Genomic DNA, 25,182 nt, shown 5'->3' with positions numbered 1-25,182 from the left:
TTGTCCAATAAGCTGGAGGAAGTCTGCCCTGGTGACACTGAATAATGGGTGAATGTTAATGCTACAAAGGGAAAGGTTCAAGTGAGGAAGGAAAATTTGGACTTCAACAGCTTGAAGCTCGGTAGTCAGGGAGACTGTTTGACTATGAAAGTCATTCCAGATGAGCAGCATGACTCCCCCATGAGATAGAATGCTGTCCTCAGGGCAAAGGTCAGAGCAGACTGGAAAGAAAAGCGAGAGGTCAAAGCAGTCATGAGGATGCAATTTTGTTTCCTGGAGGCAGAGAACAAGTGGACAACACGATTCCAAGAACAGCCATAATTCTTCTTTTCTGGCTCTAGAGCCATTAACGTGCCATTGGTGGAGAGTCATAATGAGGGAAGCGGAGAGGGAGGGGGCAGGGGGGGGGGGGGGAGAGAATAAAGGGGTGTCACCTTAGCAGCTGCCGAGTGCCAGCCTTCAAAGACTCACTGCTTCCAGAGGTGGGTAAGGGATCCTGCTTCATGAGATCTACAGAGGTGCTGGTATTCTCCCTCTGTCGGTCCTCAGAGTCCAAGGCAGAAAAATGGTTGGCAGTGTGCACTGGCAACATGGCAGTCTGACAAGTGAGGGTATCATGCAGTGACACTGTTGAAGAGGATCTCCAATCAGCGAAGGAGAAGACTGTTTGCCTCTGTCTGATTTCTTGGAGCCTTTGCGAGTGGCAAATGATGATTCAGATGTCTGTTAGCTGGATGATATAAGAAGTTATTGGAGGACTATTCCTTCTGTCCTTTCCAGTCAGCCGATGGTGTAGCATGTGATTTCGCCCCATGAAGTGGAAGTTTGGTGACCTGTTGCACAGCTGGAAGAGGACACAGGGATGCTACCATGACATTGGGTGATCTTACAATCATACTGCTGAATTTGAGATTGCATGTCTGCATGGCCATGTCCTTCGTGGAACAAGATGTAGCAAGAACAGTACTGTAAGTGCCGGATGGTAAAACGCAGGGTTTCTGACTAGCCAACAACTTGTGAGCTACAGGGTAAGGGTCCTTTTTCTTCACTTGGATCTCCTGGACAGCCAGTATATTCTACAACAAATTCAACTATATATGATAAAGTTATATACCAAAGTCGCAGTAGTCCAATGTAAGTTGGAAGTACCCCTATACACCGCTATAAGCACACTGTGCCCGGCATATGATGATTGTCAAAAAAATGGTTCAAATGGCTCTGAGCACTATGGGACTCAACATCTTAGGTAATAAGTCCCCTAGAACTTAGAACTACTTAAACCTAACTAACCTAAGGACATCACACACACCCATGCCCGAGGCAGGATTCGAACCTGCGACCGTAGCAGTCCCGCGGTTCCGGACTGCAGCGCCAGAACCGCTATACCACCGCGGCCGGCTACGATTGTCACAGATGGCGACAGAGTTGTTTGCAACTTCACAGTGCAACCATAAAAGACGTGCTCCTGAAGGATTTAATTGAAACAATAGGGTTTCACACTCTGTCGAGTCCAGGAATAACCAACGTGGAGGTGGGGAAAGGCTATTCTGTTTTGTTTTTTCGTGGTCTTTGTTTTATTTGTTTGTAGCTCGTTTTGTTTCATTTCTTTGGTTGTTTGGGTTTGGATATTACGTTTGACATCTTCTTTGTTATTTTACAGTATTTCACTTGGTTGATAATCAGTTCAGTATCGAGGCGGCATTGTATTACCCATTGCCAAGAAGTGCCGCATACACATACACACTGTGCACCATGCACATTGATTATTGCAATATTATTGCGCACTTTGCAGCATGTACCATAATTTTTAAATTAATAACTAACAGGAGGTTCATATTTATCAGGTGATGTATCCTCTCTTGAACCACGCATACCTAAAAATGTTCATAAATCGAGGGGGTGAAAACTGATTATGAATTAAAGATTGAATTTTTCAGGATATTATTCCTCAGGTGCAAATTTACATCATAGTCATATAGTAGGCTTACACCAGAAACCTGTTTTACAAAATTCTTCCGGTATGAATGTGTAAACATCAAGTGGCTGGATTATGCTGGTTGTTCCAGCAGGAATGGTCATAATTTTCATGTCCTTATTACCTTAGTCTATGTTGTTAAATTTCTATTTCATTTGGGCTGTCTAGGAATCCAAACACAGAACAGATCATTCAGCAAACCGTTTGATGGCTTTATCTGACGTTAATTTACCATATGTTGAGGCAAATGCAACAATATTATCAGCTTTGTACATAGTTTGTTGAACAATGGGTCCAACTTGAGCATCTGTTTCCTGCCGCACCATGAGCAAAGAGGATTGTAAAACACCACCTACAGGTAGAACTGGCTATATTGTGGAGTTAACAAATTCAACGGGTGATTGAGACATTCAGCTTTTAGTGTTGATCTACAGGATAGGCTACTACCTACAAGTGTCTCCAAATTAAATCCAGAGTGGTCCGAATTGTAAACATAGTCCTCTCCTAATGACACAATATTCGATTTTACAATCGCCACAAATGTATTAGCTTTTTCTACTAATTGTTCTTTATTGGTTGACTGTTTTTGGGTAGCAAATTTAGTAATCTTTCTGGAAATATTTCTATGCCTTACTTTAAAATGGTGAACCCATTTCATAGCTGCCATGAATACGTGGCACAACATAATAACTTAATTTCTCACCCTGAAAGCCTATTGTTCCAGGTGCAAATCATGAATAGGTAGTGACTTATCGCACACCTTCTGCAATTGTTTCAATACACATCTGGAATTTGTCACTTCGTGCCCCACCTTCAGTGACTTGTGTTTCACATCTATATAGTGATTTTGTATCCTTAACCTTTCTGAAATTATGTTGGACTGTTCTTAAACTTCTTTGCACATCAAAACATAATTGCCTTTTTTTTTAATTCCAAATCTGTTACCATTTTACTCTTCTTAACTTAGGGATGTTCATAAAATATCGATATATCAATATTTTCTCCAAAAAATATCAATGTATATCGGTGACATTTTTTCACCCATATTGGTATTGAAATTGCAACATCAAGTGCAAATATTTTTATTTTAGATTATATTTTTTCCACAATTTTTGGTAAATATTTGAAATTGTTCTTTTGAAATTGTAGTAGCACATAATTTTACTTTCACGATGTGAATTAATCTCACTACTTTTTGAGCTTCCATCATGTCCAGTTTTTCTCTTTTACTGTGTGAAGTAAATATAGGTGGCACAAAGAAGAAGTCCGATTACACTGGGGGCTGGCAGTGTGAATAGAATAACAGGATTTCCAACGTGAAGAAATAGCACAACAGTTGCATTAAAAAGACAATTTTTAATGTAACTAGTGTACTATTTTGTCACATCGGCATTCTTCAAAAACAGTTGATGAAATCTAAATGACAAGATAGGTCTTTGTGGTATGCAAAGACATGTAAGGGGAAATGCTGATGTAATCAGCACTCTGCGCTACCAACGAAGCTGCAACATTAAACTTCACCGTGCAATTTTGGCACTACAACTGTTGTGTTGCTGGCATTTGCAGGAATGAAAAAACAGGGAAGTTGGCATGAGGTGTTCTAGACAAATCCCTTATCTGACTAAACCGAAAGACGGACCCATCAGACACCTTTTATTGTGCCACTTACCTGCAGTGGTTGTCGGCAAGTGTGAATATGCATAACTTTCTTTCACTTCTTGGTCTAAAGAAGATAGGCAGACTGCCAGCTTGTTGATGTACAGAATATCTAATAATTAATCAATATTTAAATATACAGCTCTAAAACCGGCAGTATATTTACAACGTGCAGCTGATTTTTTTATATGCTAGGTCATCAGTATTTTTTCCATTGATATATCAATAATTTTTTTGATATATCGAAGCTCGATAATGATATTTTTATTAAATATCAATATATCGGATTCCTGATATTTTTAAAAATATCAACAGACTTATTTCTTACTGTCTTCCACAACAACCTCATAATCCACTTCAAATATCTATTCCACTACTACAGCCTCAGGAAATACACTTTCCCCACCATAAGTCAAAGTGCTTCAACAATCTGCAATTATGTCAGTGTTAACGGTCTCTGTAATCAAATCCACTAAATTTAATGCGAACGATGTTTCTGCGTCGGTAATGAAAGAGTCGATATTGTATTGCAGATGATCGAAAGCTTTTGTTTAATAGGTATTATATAGTCTTTGGATTCATCATGCTGTATTCAGAATAAACGTGCATACATTCTATCTGTTACATTCTGCATATGCTATTTAATTTCAATCTGACATTCGGTCTGCAAATTTCGGTTGCTTGTTTATGGGAGTAGTGATTACCGAATGACAGTAAGTGCATCGTACACATGCAGTTGAAGTGCATGAGTACATTAATGTATACCTATCCCGCTGCCTGGCTGACCAACACTTCCTCACCACTGTGTTTCCACCAAGTAATTTAATGTCCATACACGCCCTACCGCTTGACGTGTATTGGTGTAAACACGAGGTGGCCACGCGTGCATGTGCCGAGGTGTTGGGTTGACTGAGAGTGTCATGCCCTTGTCACCACCCCCCAGAGTACATGATCACAGTGTAGATCACAATATACATGTGGGTGGCCAGAATAAGTCCATATTAATGCTTCTTACATGCTCATAGTTACTGCAGCCTTTGTAATAATTTATAGTGTAGATAGGTATTTTATTTATTTATTTACACGCCAAGTTCGCTAAGACCAAATTGAGGAGCAAATCTCCAAGGTCATGGAATGCGTCAGTACACGAAATGGCAACATAAAAGTAATAAAAGATAAAAATAAAATGTTTATGAACCCGAAAAAAGTCAACCTATAAGTTTAAGTAAATGCAATCAACAATAAAACAAGAATTAGCTCAATTTTTCAAGGAACTCCTCCACAGAATAGAAGGAGTGACCCATGAAGAAACTCTTCAGTTTTGATTTGAAACCATGTGGATTACTGCTAAGATTTTTGAATTCTAGTGGTAGCTTATTGAAAATGGATGCAGCAGTATACTGCACACCTTTCTGCACAAGATTAAAGGAAGTCCGATCAAAATGCAGGTTTGATTTCTGCCTGTATTAACTGAGTGAAAGCTGTTTGTTCTTGGGAATAAGCTAATATTGTTAATAAGAAATGACAGTAAGGAATATATATACATTGAGAGGCCAATGTCAAAATACCCAGACTCATGAACAGATGTCGACAAGAGGTTCATGAACTTACACCACTTACTGCTCAAACCACTCATTTCTGAGCCAAAAATATCCTTTTAGAATGGGAAAAATATAATACCATATGACATAAAATCAAAATCAGCAAAGTACATTTTGTGTCGAATGATGGCTCACTTCAGATACCATTCAAATAGTGAAAATGGCAGCATTAAGTCTTTGAACAAGATCCTGAACATGGGTTTTCCATGACAGTTTACTATCTATCTGAACACCTAGAAATTTGAACTGTTCGATTTCACTAATCAGATCCCCAGTCTGTGAAATTAAAAGGTCAGGTTTTGTTGAATTGTGTGTTTTAACTATAGAAACTGAGTCTTACTGTGATTTAGCATTAGTTTATTTTCTACAAACAATGAACTTATGTCAGGAACTGCACTATTTGAAACCGAGCCAATGTTGCACACAACATCCATTATATTTTAGAGTTACCCGTAATACTAGAGGGTATATCACATATATAAATAAGGAACAGAAGTGGCCTCAGCACTGATCCCTGGGGCACCCCCCACATCACAACCATTCTCAACACTGTGAATAATGACCTTTTGCTGTCTGCTGCTGAAGTAAGAGGTGAACCAATTGTGAGCTACTCCCCATATTCCGTAATGGTCCAACTTATGGAGCAATATTTTGTAATCAACACAATCAAACGCCTTAGTTAAATCAAAAATAAACGTTTTGTTTAACCCATCCAGTATCTCACAGCGAAAGTAGAATATAGTATTTTCAGTTGTTAAATTATTTCTAAAGCCGAACTGTACATTTGATAGCAAATCATGTGATACAAAATGATCAATTATCCTTATATACACAGCCTTTTCAATAACTTTAGCAAACACTGATGGCATAGAAATAGGTCTAAAATTGTCTAAATTATCCCTGTCTCCCTTTTTATAAAGCAGCTTTACTACTGAGTACTTTAATCATTTAATAAACGGACCATTCCTAAGGGAAAAATTACAAATATGGCTAAAGACAGGGCTAACACGTGCAGCACAGTACTTCTGCTAGGCACTCCATCATATCCATGAGTGTCCTTAGTCTTCAGTGATTTAATTAGTGACTCAATCTCCCTCTTGTCTGTATCACAGAGGTGTATTTCAGACATCTATTCCGGAAAGGCATTTGCCAAGAGTGTTATATGATTCCCTGTAGGAACTAAATTTTTATTTAATTCACCAGCAATGCTCAGAAAGTGATTGTTACATACTGTGCATATATCTGATTTACCAGCAACATAAATATTTTTACTATGAACTGACTTTATATAGTCGACCTTGTGATGCTGACCAGACACTTCCTTCACAACTGACCACATTGTTTTAATTTTTTCCTCTGAATTAGGTATTCTATTTGCATACCACATACTCTTAGCCTTCCTAATAATATTTTTAAGCACCTTACAGTACTGCTTGTAATGGGCTACTGTAGCTTGACTGTGACTACTCCTAACATTTTGATATAATTCCCACTTTGTTCTCCATGATATCCTTATCCCACTAGTCAGCCACCTGGGTTGCCTTTTACTACTAGTACCCCATTTAGAATATTCTAATGGAAAGCAACTCTCAAAGAACATGAGAAATGTGTTAAGGAAAGCATTATATTTGTCATCTATGTTATCAGCACTATAAACATCCCGCCACTCTTGTTCCTCTAATTGCTGTTGGATTTACTTTCCCACATAGTTTGTAATTATATGTGACATATGCTTGAGTACAAAAGCATAGCCAAATATGGCTAAGTACAGGGCTAACACATGCAGCACAGTACTTCTGCTAGGCACTCCATCATATCCATGAGAGTCCTTAGTCTTCAGTGATTTAATTAGTGACTCAATCTCCCTCTTGTCTGTATCACAGAGGAGTATTTCAGACATCAATCCCGGAAAGCATTCCCGAAAAGTTCATCATGGCCTTTCAGACCCTTTTACTAACAGAATGCCCAAATAGTAATGAAGAATGAATAAAAATGCTGTCCATGGCCGTGCTCCTGTTCCCCTGCACCCTGTCTGCATCGCATCATATGAATTTAGGAGATCTAACATCCTTTTTCTTGGACCACCATATACAAAATTTACAGTGAAGTCACCACATATAAATAATTTTTGGTACTTCCTATCAAGTGAATCAAGAACCCCCTCTAGCTTGAGAAGAAGTGCTCTGAAGTCAGAGTTAGGGGACCTAAAAGACAACAACAATTAGAAGTTCAGTTTCACTAAATTCAACTGCCCATGCACAACATTCCGGTATCTGTTCAGTGCAGTGCTGTGATATGTCTATGAACTCAAATGGAATACTGTTTTTTACGTACATGACCACCCCCCACCCCACAAGGAACTCCTTGAAAAACAGCCAGCCAATATGCAGATCCTGGTAAAGGAAGCCTCTGAATTGTAAAATTATTTACTTGGTGTTCTGATATACCAATAATTTCACAGTCTACATCTATAAGCATTTCACTAACTTTATCTCTAATACCTCTTATATTTTGATGAAATATGCTAATTCCTTCTCTACTGGGAAACATGACTTCCTCTGAAGTCATGTTTGAGTACAAAAGCATAGCCAAATATGGCTAAGTACAGGGCTAACACATGCAGTACCCTTAGTTAGAGGGACTTCCTTTAAGCAGCTATACCTATCAGCCGACTTCAATCTAAAAAAGACCCCTACACTGTCACCTATAAGCTTTGCCAGCATCCCCTTCCCATACTTATTGAGGTGCAGGCCATGCTTAGTGAAACTTGATCTACTGATAGACTCAATTGGCACCAATGAAATGTGACCCATGCCCTCTGCCATCTGTGCCTTCTCCAGCCCCATGTTAACGCACCTAACAGCCGCATTAAGATGAGGCCGATCATGACGCTGAAACAGTTGCACAAAATGCACATCAGTGCCACCAGTTTGGTCTTTCCCATAATACCCTCTTCTGGCGATATATCACAAATATATGGAATAAGGAAACAAGGATGTACAATGGATGATGATTCCTGCTGGAACAAACGGCATAATCCAGCCACTTGATGTTTATACATTCAGACAATGGAAAAATTTTCTAAAATACTTCTCTGATGTAACCCTACTATATGGCTATAATGTAAATTTGCACCTGAGGAATAATATCCTGAAAATTCAATCTCTAACTCATAATCAGTTTTCACCCCCCTCGATTTGTGAACATGTTTAGGTACGCGTGGTTCAATAAAGGATACATCACCTGATAAATATCAACCTCCTGTTATTAATTGCTTTAAAAATTGTGGTACATGTTGTAAAGAGTGCAATACTATTGCAACAATCACATGTGTATGGTGCACAATGTGTATGTTTATGTAGCACTTTTTTTGCAACGGGTAATACAATGTCCCCTCATTACTGGACTGATTATCAGTCACCCAAAATACTGTAAAATAGATGTCATACGTAATATCCAAAACCAAACAACTAAAGAAATGATACAAAATGAACAACAAACAAATAAAACAAGACCACAAAAAAACAAAACAGAACAGCCTCTCCTCATCTCCATGCTGGTTATTCCCGGACTTGACAGTGCACTGCACCGCACAGTTGCACTGTGAAATTGCAAACAAATCTACTGCCATGTATGACAAGTGTCATACACCATACAGAGCGTACATATAGCAGTGTATAGGGTTACTTCCAACTCACATCAAACTAGTGCGACTTTGGGATATAACTTTATCATATATGGCTGAATTTGTTGTCAAATATACTATTAGATTTACTCCACATAAACGTTTTACTGTTTCAAAAATTGAGAGGTGGAGGAGGATTTTGAAAGACATCAAAATGTTTAAACATGTGATTGCACAGTTGTAATGTACTTCCATGGTACTAGAGGGAGCTGCAGATGGTAAAAAATGTACAGGAAGATAGTGACTGGAATACGTCCAGCAAATAACTGAGGATGTAGGTTGCAAGTGCTACTCTGAGATGAAGAGACTGGCAGAGCAAAGGAATTTGTGGCAGGCCCCATAAAACCAGTCAGAAGACTGATGACTATCTAAGGAGGAAAGCTTCCCACCATTCTGATTCATCGAAAGCACTGATTCTAGCACTTACAGTGTTGATGAAAAATGTATTCCCTAGAGCTCAGGATGATACAAAGCCTCAGAACAGGGGGCTTGGAGAGAGCATTGCAAGGACATTTGACCAGCAGGATAAAAAGGCACAATGTGATGTGTGATGGACTATTAAGTATAGTAGCAAATAAGCAGCCTTTTAACATAAAGGAAACTCAAGTGAGTAAGCTCTGTAGGCTAAAAGTGGCCTCTGAAATGTGTATTTTAAGCTGCTTGGAACACCTGTAGTGGAAACTGGTTCTATAAATATGATACAACATTCCCTGGACTTGGGAATCTAAGGTTCAGAATGACTCTAAGAGGGGACACGGAGAGGGAGGGCGGTCTTCCAATAAAAGGAGTGGCTGTGCAGCACCACTACCATTTTGTGGGCAAATCTATGGGAGTATAAAATGCACTGCAGCTGCTGCTGCTGGCAGCTGGCAAACATGAGACGTTGGCATTTCAATTACAGTAACAGGGCAGTTTGCCTTTGCTCTGCTATGCAAAAACTGTCAGCACAGCATTAAGATATGGTTCTTACAGTACAAGCAATGGGATTTCTCCACTGACGAACTTTAGTGTTAGTGTTGACTATAAGTGGAACACTTACATAACAAGTGCACTGCTATCCAGTATAAACAAGTGTCATTTTGTAGTAGATTCATTTACAGCCCAGCAGTACTACTAGGACGTAGACAGTATGAAGTGGACAACAGGGAACCACCAACAGCTGTCACAAGTTCAATCCTCCGTCGCTGTATCACCTTCCTACATCAAGTCCACATTCTGCACTTAGTGCCACAGTGTGGCAGAGCTATTCCACACCCACTCTACCAGTGAGCTGGACTCCTACCCAGGGGGGCAACGAGTCGAGTTCCAGTCACAGCAGATGCCTTCTGCTGTCTTTGATGCAAGCACTGCCAGGCCTCACACCATTACCGGCCACGGTGCATCGGTGCACCAGGGAGCTGGCTACTACTGCAAGTACTGTGGCCACCTTTAAGTGCCACTGACACTGTGTGCTTACGATACAATTCATGTAATTGGGTTGCATGCTGCTTGTTGGGTACTGACTGGATGTGCTGTGAGCTAGCTTGACACTAGTTCTCACCTCCCTCAATGGCTATGTGACCCCCGCCATGTGCTGAGAGGGGAGTGGTCGCTACTCCACACTGCCAGAGTGCAAACATCTGAGTAAAATAAACAGCCAATTCTCTAGCCCACCACAAGCCAACAGCCCTGCCGCAACCCTCCACTAACAGCCATCCTGCACCAAAGCCACCCTGCCACCCCTGGTGTTGGCTATAATGCAGGGCACACTATCAGAGGAGTAGGAGGCAGTCCCCACAGACAGTTTCAAAGCAAAAGTCACCGCCACATATTGTGGGGATAGTCTTTTGTTCCATGGAGGACACTTTAACACTCTGATGGCAATAGGAACAGTGTAACATTTGGCATGTAGCCCTGAGCGACACCTTTCACTTGGATTCTTGGGGAGATGAGTGATGCACCAACTCTAACACATTACAGTCAGAGAAATAAAAACTGATAAATAAAAAGGGGGCAGGGATCCTCGAAAGGCCTAGTCACAGAGGCTAAATAAAAGATGCCACCAAGCCATGTCATATGCCCTACATAAATAAGACAGGACTGTGAATAAATGTTGCCACTTACAACAAGCCTATCAGTGTGCTGGAATCAACCTAACCAAATAGTCAGCTGTGGATCATCCCTTCTGAAAACCATATTGATAGGGGGCAAAAGGATCCAGCCTAATCATCAAGCTACTGTCTTTCATGCAGTTTGCAGAACATGTTGGTGAGACTAATGAGTAAGTAGCTGTCAACACACAGAGTTTTGCCATGGTTAAGGATGGGAATTATACTATCTCTTCATTGTGAAAGGAAAACACCTTCTAGGAAAATACAGTTGAAGACCCTCAGCAGATGTAGTCTGCGAGTCAAATTCAGATGTGAATCATCTGATTATGAATTGAATCAGGACCTGGGGCTGTATCATGAGACGAGTCAACAGCCTGAAGCAGTTCCAAGATTCGTGAAAGAGTCATGATACAATACAGGGTTATGGGAGTAAAGAATTATGGAACATCTTGAACTTGTCTTTTATGCATTCAGAAGGTAGAAGTATGAAGAGGATGCCATTATTGCCAGAAACTGGGTCATGAGATCTTCAGTAACAACTGACGCACCAATAGAAATATCACCATAAAGGAAGACACCATTAAAAGTTGTTGATCTTTGCTGGCACATTACACAATCGAATTTGCCCACACCTCTACAACAGGGATGATGAGGTATACATTCACAAGGAGAGGACCTTAACATTCCCAGCACTCCTTACTGTATTTAACTGGGTAGTGAGCCTTTGCAAGAAACCACTCAAAAGTGATTAGGGCAATCTGTAAAGCATGTAGCTCGAGTCATGCAGTGCCCATTGACAGACCCGAATAGCTACTGCAATTGTTTTTTGGTAAATCACAGAAAAGGCTGCCAGTTGAGGAAGCCCACAGAAAGGGGGCAGCAGTTCCACAAGTGTATCTGATAGCACTGAAAATGTCTCACACAATTTTGTTGACACCATCTGATGGACAGTGGGGAAACACAGAGGTATACAACTTCCAGTTGGCTCTTCAGAGAGCCAAATGTGTTAAATGCTCTGTAGAGCAATGACAAGGAAGGGACAGGATCACATGGAAATCATCACAAAGCAATTGTAAGATTAATAGCTGAAAACATGTCACGGGTGTCACTAAAGTCAGTAGGCTTTCAGTCATCATAATCAGAAAGAAATTGTCAATCAGAAGGCCCCTACTAAACAACATGGCAATCCTCCAGAAGGGGTGGTGTGCATTTATATCCCAAAGTAGGGGAAAGGGGAAAAGAGGGAGGGGATGGAGTGCTGTCAGGTGTTTATCTTATATCTGAGGCTAGTGTAATCGGGTACTGAAATGTCACAGTGTTTTTAAAGCGCTTGCGCATAATGTTTTTGAGGCAGGGCATGGGAACTACGCTGGTATTTACATCGGTGAATGCTGAACACTGCCTAAAAACACTCTGTGAGGCAAATTTGATCTGGGGCTGGCGCATCTCCCTGTGACCCCGAAGAGGGCACTTTAGTAAGTTCAGCTATATGGGTGGGTACAGCGATCCATCCTGATATACATATTATGTTCCAATGATTATTTTTCATTGAAGCAAACTAAAAATAAAGCAAATGTTTTGTACTAAAAGATAATCAAAAGCTTGGAGAACGATTGTCCAGGAATCACCAAACCATTACAGATAATGAGTTACTGTATGAAACTGACCAAAAAATGCAGAATTTACATGAATTTAGTTGCAATGCAGCATGCAAGACACACTGTCTAAGTTGAGCAGGCAGTGTAGTTAGGAAACAAATCTTTCTAAAATCATTATTGTAAATTGTCTCATAGGGCATGAAGTTGAGAGCACACTCATAAAAATTAACCAAGCTTTGAAAGTAAAGTAAAAATGTTTTCACATGAAATGTTGCTGCATTATATACAAGACAATAAATACTGAACGTACACATTGCCTATCCACCGCCATTTAACAGTTACGCTATTTTCACTCAAGTGGCTGTGCTAAGTAGTGTTGTTTCAAGTATAGCAAATGCATGCATTATACAGGAGTATTAACACAATCTATGAAGGTGGATTTGAGATGTGATATGACTGCTCTTGTGACCGAGCGAGGTGCCACAGTGGTTAGCACACTGGACTCGCATTCAGGAGGACGACGGTTCAATCCCGTCTCCAGCCATCCTGATTTAGGTTTTCCGTGATTTCCCTAAATCGTTTCAGGCAAATGCCAGGATGGTTCCTTTGAAAGGGCACGGCCGATTTCCTTCCCAATCCTTCCCTAACCCGAGCTTGCGCTCCATCTCTAATGACCTCGTTGTCGACGGGACGTTAAACACTAACCACCACCACCACGACCACTGCTCTTGTCTAACTGGATCTTTCTCCTTTGATGCCCAAACAACCAATGCTAAAAGTGCATGCATTATGTTTTCATGAATGATCTGTATTGATGTATTGCCTAGGGAAATTTTCCCATTATAGTAACAGTTGTGTTCAGAGAACTAAAGTCAAGACACATACAAGATGTGGGTCAACGGATGCGTCCGATCCCACCTGTCGGCTTTGACCCGTGACGTAAGGGTGTTGTGGTGTGTGATGTCATGACAGTACGGAGTTTAGTTTATCAGTGTGTTGTGTTTGTAGAAGTCGTCTTGTTGTGGTTGGTGGTGTGTCTACAGTCCGCATGTTATGTGGTGTATTGGATTCATTTGGGTGTTGGTGCTTGAAGTGTGCGTTTGTTGGTCATGACTGTTGTAGAAGAACGGAAATTAGTTTCAGTGAGTTATGAATTAAGTTTCCATTGTGTTTATGTTATTGTGGTGTCGTTTGATGTTATTGATTTGCTGTTTGTCATGTGGTAAGTCGTTTAATTCAATTTGTGGCTTCTTTTGCTAGCTATGGATATGACTTCTAAGTTTACTAGTGCGCGTCTGCGGGCAGAAATGGCGGAGAATGTGTTGTCTGTAATTAAGTTTCTGCAACTTTTTGGGCTTATGGCAGGGACAATGATATGCAGCATATGCAAGAAGAATATGCGAGTTGGGGGTTGTTTTGTGTGTGTGTGTGTGTGTGTGTGTGTGTGTGTGTGTGTGTGTGTGTGTGTGTGTGTGAGAGAGAGAGAGAGAGAGAGAGAGAGAGAGAGAGAGAGAGAGAGATTTGGGTGGCTGAACTAGTGTGTAGCACCGGAACTTTTTTGTGGTAAGCAGCCATTTTTTGGGTCTATTGTTCGCGTGTTATGGTGTTTGGTGGGGCTTTTATGTGTTGTTGGGTCAGTGTTATTTACTGCATGTGTTGGTAGTTGATGTTTCGGTATCGGCATGTGTGGTTGATTTATGTATCTTAGGGGAAGTACTCGATTTCAGTTTTTTTGATATCGTCAGTTGCATTTGAGATACATAGGTCACGGTAACTGACCGATACCAAAGTGTCATTGTAGCTATGTGTGTTTTGGTATCGTGAGCTGTTGTTGACCTAGATAGGTCAAGGGAAGCATTCGATTCCAATGTGTCGTAGCTATGCATGTTTTGGTATCGTGCTCTGCTGTTGACCTATATAGGTCAAGGGAAGTATCCAATCCCAATTTTTGTTATTTTAGGTGTTGGTTTTGTGGTATCGATAGTTGCGGTGTGTTTATAATTTTTGGAGCAGTTGGTTTTTATTTTGTGGTGTCGACAATTGCGGCTGAGCTATGTAGGTGAATGGAAGTGATCAATTCCTGCCGATATTGTAAGTGTAACGGAATTTGGGAATTTTGTGGTGTTTTTATGTTGTCGTTTTGTGTGGTTTGGGATCGTGGTGTGTGTCTGTACGTGTTTATATTTAGTTTGTCCCCACCCAAAGAACCCCAATTTCCCGCGCTGGTCCCATTAGTTTGATTAGATTTTTGGAGGGAGATGTGTTTGTTGGTTTTACATGTATATTTGTGTTTGTTGTCGTCATCAGCACAATACTGGAGACATTGAGAATGGTAGTTTCTGCCATATTGGTCAAAGCAGACAGGTGGAATCAGACGCTCCTGTAATCCCCAAGATGCCACCTGCAGGAAGACTGGTCAACCACTGGTAACATACATTCAGCTGGAACCATTCTTTTTTACAACTTTTTATTGCAATGTTCACCATCAGAGCACACGCAAGGTCCCATTACCGGTTTCAACATATTACCATGTCACTCTCAGATGACCTGAGTGTTTTATATAGTAATTCTTCAACAGAACAGGCCCAAGGGGATGCTCACACTCTAAACATACATATGTCTCTCTCGATCTGTATAGTTCAGGAGTTGTAGTGTAAGACTGTTGCATTCAAATCATCTCATCTCATTGTTATCAGTAATGATACCATTTGATTAATTTGAGGTTATCATACACAGTTAAAATAAACAATAGAAAATACAGGATGGTATAATGACATTATTATAAAAAGGATAACTACTACTCACCATATAGCAGAGATGTTGAGTCGCAAACAGGCATAACAAAAAGACTGCTTAACAAGTGAGCCTTCGGCCAAAAAATTTCATCTAACCCACTGTCCTGGTACCAAGGCTGGACTCAGCACCCAGAGATAGTGGCTTTTGTGTGTGTGTGTGTGTGTGTGTGTGTGTGTGTGTGTACTGTCTCCTTTAGAAGAAGGCCTTTCAGCTGAAAGCTCACTTGCTTAGCAGCCTGTTTGTTGTGCCTGTGTGCCACTCAGCATCTACACTATATGGTGTACAGCAATCTATCCTTTTCATGATATTGACACATATAGGCCTAATTAAAAGCTTTACAAGACAGCCACTGTACCTCTCTAAGGCAGTATTCCTAGTCTGTGTAAACATTATTTGTTTCTCTGTTCAATATCATATGGATTGAACAATAAGCTTTTGTGTTTACAGCTTGTCATTTGCTTTAAACACCTCATTTTTATATATAATTTTTAAAATACTTCCACACTTATTTTTGACATGCAACCCATAGTTCAAGACAATGATACCTACCCTGTTGTATTCCCTCCTCTATATTACCACTGACTGGATTAAGACATTTTAATTTCCTGCTCCATTTTAGAATTTATAGGTTAAAAATGTGTATGTGTCTGTGTAACATAATAGTGTAGAAATTCAATTATGGATCTTATCTTAGGACTGCAAATAATAATGACACTTATGACAGAACCCCACATGCTATGTCAAAGCCCCTATCTGCACTATACTTTCACCAACAGATCCTAGATCTGTACTTACACCTCTGTTGAGCTTGAAAGTAACGGAGCAGCACAAACAATTTAAAACTGTGGTTCGCACCATGAAGCATGTCTGGACAGCTCATTCAAGTGTTGCTGTCATTTTCATAAACACACTTTAATCACGTTTCAATTCAGCAACACTATAGCTTCATATAATCATATTAAATACAACATTCCTTTCAATCCGAATTATGAACTGAACTCAGTTTCGTAATCAGCTAATTTCAATTCTTAGCAATGTAGTACAAAAAAATGATATCACTAGCATATTTTGCAGACAAAACAAAATGAATAAATAAAATATGATGATGATATGAAAAATTGCTGGATGCTGGTATCTTAAAATTTCGTCTGTAGAGGAGATGCGTATTTCCATTTCCAAATAAAAACAAGTGCACACAGTTGTCAGACGAGAACGTAAAAATGTTAGTTTAAAATATCATGAATGCCTTCTCACAAAGTAAAATGCGGCAGTTTTCAAAAAGGTCTGTATTTCTTAATATTTCTGTTTAATGTGAAGACTGCAATGGGACATTTGTGTACTTTGTGACCAGTTCTTAACATTAATCTCGTCAAGAAAGTAGTATTGGAGCGGAGAGTACGACAGCCTATATAATGAAAGGGATACCGACAGTGACACTTTCTAACTTGAAGCGAACACAAAGTGGACATTCTTGCTATAACTGGCACGCTCTTGTCAACGACCTCGTATCTATACAACTCGCCAGTGCATAATAATGCTACAAACCTACACCGTAATTTCTCCAGATGAAAAAACAGGAGCTTGTTTACTGGTTACAAAACAATTCAACACAATTAACTGTGCACTACGGCATTACTACAAGCAACTGCGCATAATTATCAACAAATAAATGCCACATAGCATGGCTGATCATTTTTATATGCAGTAATAAGTAAAATTATCTATTGCATATTAAATTAATCTTACCTTTCCATATGTGTTTTTGAAGTTGTTTCCAATTGAACGAAAGTTCTGTGCACCTCAAGAAAATTACACGATCGTTCATGACGAGGAGAGGCATACATTATGTCAACAGCATACTTTCGGATAGACGAAATCAAAATTTCACTTGCCGTCGCCAATGTAAACAAAAAATATTGTCGAGTTCTGCTTTCGAACACTACCGAACACAAACACCAACCAAAGATGATAGCATTACATGACAAGAGATAATGTCGCAACGAAATCGGTACGATTTTCGTCCTGCGTCGTCTTATTACATACAAAAGAGACAATAATTTATAGTTCACTTATCTTCTCACAAGATATAAGACACGAATAAAAATATTGTTTAAGAGGAAATAAATGTTATTACAAATCCGTTAGTCATTGTTGTTCGTTTCCAGTGGACGTATAAACGAAGTATGAGTTTAACTGTAGCATAAATTTATTTCACTGGCGTAGTTGGCATATTTAAAATTGTGTATCACATTCGTTGCAGTCATAATTTATCGATAGGTAATTACAACACGCATTGTCAACAAACCTCAAACTGAATTTATCGATGGGTAATTACAACACACATTATCAACAAACCTCAAACTGTCAGATCACCCCCCGAATCTGCGAAATTAAGACCAGAATATGTAATTTGTCACAAAACAACAATTTCGTATGAAATGAGATGTGTCAGTCTTCAGTACAGCTCTTGTATGTGCATATGCTGAATAAACCGTCTTTAAGTGAACTAGTGTTCGTCATTCATCTAATTACACCTTCTTCTATGTGACAATATCAGTGTAAGCTACTAGAGACTTCCATGAAATGTATATGTATAATAATAGAGCAACTGAATTTTTGTTAAGCTCCAAGCCCTCTGCAAAATCAGACATTCTAAAAATCTCCATGGACATAGTAAGAAAAACTCTCCTGTATACATTATTCATTTTTGTGACTTCATTATTTGTACGTTGCATTGTATTTTTCTTACGCTACGCCAATTTAGTTTCAACAAGAATCTATGCTTTAATTCCAGTACTGCAAATATAGTGACCAGCACGAAATTAGGGCTTCAAGGTCATCTCACCGTCTTACAGCATTTCCAGTTTTCTTTTATTTCCTTCATTTCCAATGTTCATAAAAATTTAAAAAAAAATACTGCGCAATCTATTTTTAGTCTAGAATATGATGGAGTACTTTCTAAAAGAAAATTCTCACTAGCTGCTAGGAAAAAAATGAAAACTAACGTTACAAGAAATTTTGGATGAAAACAATTTTTTACCTCAACCTGCGTTAGTAACAGAATCACTAATGTAATTGGACTGAAAAAAATGAACATCCTCAAACTTTACAGATGCATATGCTGCGTCTTTTATTTCGGAAACATAAAAGTATTCTGAGATAAAAAATGAAATATTATAAGAGGTGTGAAACTGTGCCGACTGCGTAGCGAAAAATGTAGTCGCTGATGAATTTTCGTTGTGTAGGACTACAAAGGAACTTCCCGCGAGAAAGTTTTTAAGAAAACTACAAAATTATTTTTGGTAACATTGCAGATATCATTATTGTATCGTACACGTACAGAGGCAAATTACTTCCGCGATATTCCCTGCGCAGCAGCGCGCGAGTCGTTGTAGGCCGTCGCCAAGCATTTTGTTCGAACGGCTCGCTGTAATGTGACCGAGAATAATCCCTACTTCCCGAAAATATTTTACTGGCTGCTAATAAATATATTCTTCGTCATTGCATCCGTCACTCAAAACGCCAATATGTGCCATGCAAAAGCATTTGCAGTTAGTTTGAAGCAAATATTTTCACTGAAGTGGAGCAAAATATTGGTTCGAAAGGTTTTGTGACGTCCAAGTTTTATCTAAATTTGCTGTAAGGCTATTATTCTCAGCACGCAATATGTGCTTGGTACACAAAAACCTCTTTCTTATTGCTGCAATGTCCCTGTCTTGTGTTGCAAATTTCGTCCATCATTACAGTTGCTGAACTAAAAACCAATGTGGGCGGAGAAGACAGTGCATTGAAATGACTGGGCAGAATAATCAATTTTATCACGGACATTACCCTGTATTTCTCTAGCTATCGGATACTATCCTCTGTTATACTAATGTAATACAATTCTACGTTCTAGCTTTTTGTAAAAGTCGTCAAATATCATAGATTTCTACGCTCTTCTCGGAGAATCAGAAAACGTTCTAATGTTACTGGACTGTTTATGTATACATTCGATACAAAGCACCACAACGTTTTGTCATTTTCTGAACTGCATTACCCTTACTACGAAACAGCCAGTAAATTCTTCTATGAAAAAAGGAGCTAAATTTCGAATTACCCTTATTACGAAACAGCCAGTAAATCCTTCTATGAAAAAAAGGAGTTAAATTTCGAATGTACAAGTAAACCGAATGCAGTAAGATTATATTCGAATGTAAAGACTTTCGATACAGGTTTTTTAGGAAAAACTGCTGTTAATTAATGCGGAATTGACAATCTTATTTTAATTGACAGTTACTGACGAGTAAGCTAATCGCCACCACTTGTGATAAATTTATCAGACGTCTACTGTAAGGGAAAAACATTCGCAGTATGTCCTCTATAACAGAAATGAAATGACAAACATTTAAATCAAGTCAGCTTTTTACATAGACCGCACTTACCTAAACTGAAGGATCTTCGGTCTCCGCGTTTTCGGATTCACTGTCGCTTGTTTCAGCCAGGTGTATCATCACAGATTCCACTTCGGTGTCTCTTAAACCCTGGTTCAAGAAGCAATGCTTCTGTGCCTTTTACGCACCTCTCCCAGTTCTGGTGAGTAACATTGTCAAGAGTTTCGTGTGTTAGCTTCTCGACATCAGTAAGTTTGAAAGTAGTATTTATTTTCACTACTTCTCGCTTGTCTTGGGCCAATATCAATTCAATGGGATTATACTGGCAGTGATACAGTGGTAGATATACCACTTGGTGTCCCATTTCGTTTGTCAATTGATCTAATTCGTAAGTCTTTTTGGCACCTATGATTTCTTTCTTAGACAGGAGTTCAGCCTTCGTTTCATCGACTGAAAATGAAACATTCTTTCTCTTTAACCACTCCATAACATCTGCCTTGCGCCAGTTTGAACGTGGGAGCTTTTCTATCTGAATGGAGTCGTAGCTGGGGTTATCCATCACGATAATTGGACCCTTCTTCCAGCGCAGACAATAGTCGAACAAACCAACTCTTAAAAACTTCTCCATTCATTTCTGAATGGTAATCGGATTGGCAACAACTTTTCCCACCACGAAAAACAAGTTTGAACTCTGGTATGAAGCCTGGTACCAGCTAGCACTCAAGTTTATTTCAAGGTGGATATTGAGTTTAGGTTCAGTTGAAAATTCAAGATTGAAAAATCAGCCTGTTACACAGCTTATTTCAAGGTGGATATTGAGTTTAGGTTCAGTTGAAAATTCAAGATTGAAAAATCAACCTGTTACACAGTTTACATCAAGCTGTAAAAATTTAGCTTGAATTAAAATAATTTTCCCAAGCTTGAAATAAACTGTAATTTCCCTGGAAGGCTGTCCAGCAGATGCGCGCGCAGCATAGCTTCCACAGACGTCCACGGGAAGCGCCACAAGCGTTTATAAGCCTTGCACTGACTCTGCTAGGTTTACCGCCATTTTACCTTCCTGACGCGCGTTAATGATTGTTGACTGTTGTGAAGTTTGTTTTATACTGGAAAATAGTTCGGTAAATGTGTGGCGTCTTCTGCCTTACTGCTACACCGTGTCTGAAGAGGATATATAGTGTATTACAGGTACGTTGGTGCATTTTCTCTGGTGGTACGTTAATATTAGAAATGTTAAATATTATTACGTAATGTAAAGAAGTATCATATTCTTTTACGTAGAAAAATTGAGCCTGGATGAAAGTGAAATGGATTACCAGCTAAGAATACATATTACAAGACGTTCAGCAAAAAGAGGTCATTTTAAACAAGCTCTCTAGTACGTGCCACCAATAAATTAAAACTTAATGTTATTTTACCTTTTTTAAATTTCGCCTTTTTTTGTTCTTTGAGATTTCAGTTCCACTGAACTGGTAATTTCTGAAATTCATTTCGATTTCATCTTTTATTTCATTTTGATTCCGTTTCACTCGCCAAGAAATAATTGTGGGTAGAATAAAACGTCTACATTTTTCTAAACGGCAGTTTCCCTATAAGCTTACAGTATGAGGTGTATATGACTTCAAGTAATTGTTTCTTTATAATTCGAATTCAGATTAAATGGCCCTGAAACTGTTAGAAATAGTCATGTGTGGCTTCTTCATGAAGTCATCGCAAAATTACCCATATGTCATCTTTGCTTTAAAAATTTCAAACAAAAAGTTGTTTCAAATTACTTTAAAACTCTTTGGAATGAAGTCACCAGAAGCAGCTGCTTACTCAGTGACGTTTATACTAGTTAATGATTCTTACTACATCAGTGAGTTTGAAGTTATTTTGCTAATCTGGTGCATAAATTATATTGAGGTTGATCAGTTTCAACTTTTTACATTTTTTATGTTTGGGTATGGCTAACATTTTCTTTTACCTGTTACAGGATCATTATACCAGCAGAAGTCAGCGATATTTGATCCTGCTCTGGTCTGTGTGCTGAGGCCGGAGGGGCTTCAGAATAATTAAATTTTAAAATAAAACAATTTTAAACACTTTGAAAATAAAAAAATTTTAACATACATGTCTTGATAATTTTTTCACACCATTTCCATTCTGATATTTATTTAATTAATTAGGTTCAATAAATTCAGGTTAATAATTATATAGCTTAAAACAAGCTGTAAATATCAGGCTGTATTCCACGTGTGTAGATACAGCTGGAGCCAAACTTGATAAGTCAAGCTTGAAATATAGCTTGAACTCTGCCAACTTTGATGTTTGTTTCAAGCTTGAATCCAACTAACAGGCCTGAATATTCCAGCTTCGATCAAGCTTATATACTTGAACTTTACATCTGGAAACAAGATTGAAACCGGCTTACTGAGCTATCTGGGTGTGGTTAATGAATCAGCGTGGACGATGATTAATTGGCCACCTCTACCAGTAGGCACTTTTAAACCGCCATTTCCTTTGGAGTCATGCCATATATACACTACTGGCCATTAAAATTGCTACACCACGAAGATGACGTGCTACAGACGCGAAATTTAACTGACAGGAAGAAGATGCTGTGATATGCAAATAATCAGCTTTTCAGTGCATTCACACAAGTTTGGCGCCGGTGGCGACACCTACAAAGGGCTGACATGAGGAAAGTTTCCAACCGATTTCTCATACACAAACAGCAGTTGACCGGCGTTGCCTGGTGAAACGTTGTTGTGATGCGTCGTGTAATGAGGAGAAATGGTTACCATCACGTTTCCGACTTTGATAAATATCGGATTGTAGCCTATCGCGATTGCCGTTTATCGTATGGCGACATTGCTGATCGCGTTGGTCGAGATCCAATGACTGTTAGCAGAATATGGAATCGGTGGCTTCAGGAGGGTAATACGGAACGCCGTGCTGGATCCAAACGGCCTCGTATCACTAGCAGTCGAGATGACAGGCATCCTATCCGCAAGGTTGTAACGGATCGTGCAGCCACGTCTCGATCCCTGAGTCAACAGATGGGGACGTTTGCAAGACAACAACCATCTGCACGAACAGTTCAACGGCGTATGCAGCAGCATGGATTATCAGCTGCGGTTACCCTTGACACTGCATCACAGTGGTGGTATGGAGTGCCATTGGTTACACGTCTCGGTCACCTCTTGTTCGCATTGACGGCACTTTCAACAGTGGACGTCACATTTCAGATGTGTTACGACCCGTTTGCAGCAGAATGGACTATTAGCTCGGAGACCATGGCTGCAGTTACCCTTAACGCTGCATCACTGAAGGAGCGCTTGCGATGGTGTACTCAACGACGAACCTGCGTGCACGAATGGCAAAACGTCATTTTTTCGGATGAATCCAGGTTCTGTTTACAGCATCATGATGGTCGCATCCGTGTTTGGCGTCATCGTGGGGAACGCACATTGGAAGCGTGTATTCGTCATCGCCATACGGGCATATCACCCAGCGTGATAGTATAGGATGCTGTAACCTCCCCCTCACTTAAGACCTTAATGACAGTAAAAATGGAACCGCGAGTACCTAATGGAAATTTGGGAAAAGCAATCATCACCGAAGTTAATCTGTTGGTAAAGAAGGGGAAAGGAAAATGCAAATGAAACTGGTGGAAATTAATTTTTTAAAAGGGTAAAGTTAATAATGAAAGTAAATATGCGGTCGTTACATTAACAATTTACTGGTGTTAATTAGATATTTGAGATTTGGGGAAAATTACCGTCGCCAGTCCTATGGACAATTACTATAATAACTGAAAAAGAAAGTTTATTGCACTAAAAGCGTGGCAACTGAAGGTTGACACGTGTTGTGTGAAAACTGAATGTTTGTCAGAAGTAATAAATTTCGCTACACTCTGACCTAATTTAGCAAAAGAATTAATAAAACCGGAAAATTGAAAGTTAATTTAGTGACTGAAATTAATAGTGAACTTCGTTTCTGAAGCACTATGAAATTCAATAAAATAAGGTTTGTCTTAGGCTACCTCAACAATCATTTCTAAAGTTACTTGAATCTACGCAATTTAGAAACAAGAGATTTAACTTTGAACTTGAATTAAACGATTCTGAACAATTAACAATAGTAAAATTTAGTACGTACCAAGTTGAGCCGCAGTCACAGGTAAGCTAAAATATGGTAACCGAACACTGAAAATTTACTGCTAATATCTTGATAGCTGAAGTGTCTTTACACTGAGCGCGTCCTGATTTCCCTGCCTGCACGTCGACTGGTGAGTGATCATGAGGACACCTTACACTACTGCCTAGCCTAAAAAAACTCCATTTGCACGCCATTTCATTTCATATAAAACAGAAGCTGGTTTGTCGTATAGTGTTCTGTGAGCTCATGTCCATTTGTTATTGCTTATGAATCAGTATGTGAACTGTCCAGTTTAAATGTGTTGTAAGTATACTGTTGAAATTTCCTGGCAGATTAAAACTGTGTGCCCGACCGAGACTCAAACTCGGGACCTTTGCCTTTCGCGGGCAAGTGCTCTACCATCTGAGCTACCGAAGCATGACTCACACCCAGTACTCACAGCTTTACTTCTGCCAGTATCTCGTCTCCTACCTTCCAAACTTTACAGAAGCTCTTCTGCGAACCTTGCAGAACTAGCACTCCTGAAAGAAAGGATACTGCGGAGACATGGCTTAGCCACAGCCTGGGGGATGTTTCCAGAATGAGATTTTCACTCTGCAGCGGAGTGTGCGCTGATATGAAACTTCCTGGCAGAAGTAAAGCTGTGAGTACCGGGCATGAGTCGTGCTTCGGTAGCTCAGATGGTAGAGCACTTGCCCGCGAAAGGCAAAGCTCCCGAGTTCGAGTCTCGGTCGGGCACACAGTTTTAATCTGCCAGGAAGTTTCATATCAGTGCACACTCTGCTGCAGAGTGAAAATCTCATTCTGGAAACATGCCCCAGGCTGTGGCTAAGCCATGTCTCCGCAATATCCTTTCTTTCAGGAGTGCCAGTTCTGCAAGTTTCGCAGGAGAGCTTCTGTAAAGTTTGGAAGGTAAGAAACGAGATACTGGCAGAAGTAAGGCTGTGGGTACCGGGCGTGAGTCGTGCTTCGGTAGCTCAGATGGTAGAGCACTTGTCCGCGAAAGGCAAAGGTCCCGAGTTCGAGTCTCGGTCGGTATACAGTTTCTGACACGAAGCTCTTGTAGAAGTGAAATTTTTATTGTCCTAATCTGTTCAGTCAGTCAGTGAAGTCGTCCTTTTTAAATTCTTAGGACTGAGGGCAGACAGAAGGCTTTCCTTGGAAGTATCATGTTCCAAAAAGTGAATGCTCCTTGTTCATTGTAAGACCAATCTCCACTGCATCTGACACTAAAACATAAAGGTTTATCTACTTTGCTTACTTTC

General features: G+C 39.6%; 1 protein-coding gene and 1 long non-coding RNA gene across 3 annotated transcripts in view; both read right to left on the bottom strand.

The window, feature by feature from the left end:
• The window catches only part of LOC126176980 (uncharacterized), a 117,867-nt gene extending 100,517 nt beyond the window's left edge, over positions 1-17,350 (bottom strand). For both annotated transcript variants that reach the window (XR_007535729.1, XR_007535730.1), the window contains exon 1: positions 17,148-17,350. This is a non-coding gene — a long non-coding RNA (uncharacterized LOC126176980). The remainder of the gene's footprint in view (positions 1-17,147) is intronic.
• Positions 17,351-19,877: 2,527 nt separating this feature from the next.
• LOC126176088 (uncharacterized) lies at positions 19,878-20,333 on the bottom strand. The gene has a single exon (XM_049923225.1). It carries the CDS (start codon positions 20,331-20,333, stop codon positions 19,878-19,880), a length of 456 nt encoding a protein of 151 aa, XP_049779182.1.
• Positions 20,334-25,182: the final 4,849 nt, after the last annotated feature.

Source organism: Schistocerca cancellata, chromosome 3 (assembly GCF_023864275.1).
Source record: "Schistocerca cancellata isolate TAMUIC-IGC-003103 chromosome 3, iqSchCanc2.1, whole genome shotgun sequence".
NCBI classification, from domain to species: Eukaryota; Metazoa; Arthropoda; class Insecta; order Orthoptera; family Acrididae; genus Schistocerca; species Schistocerca cancellata.
This window is presented reverse-complemented; position numbering and strand designations above follow the sequence as displayed.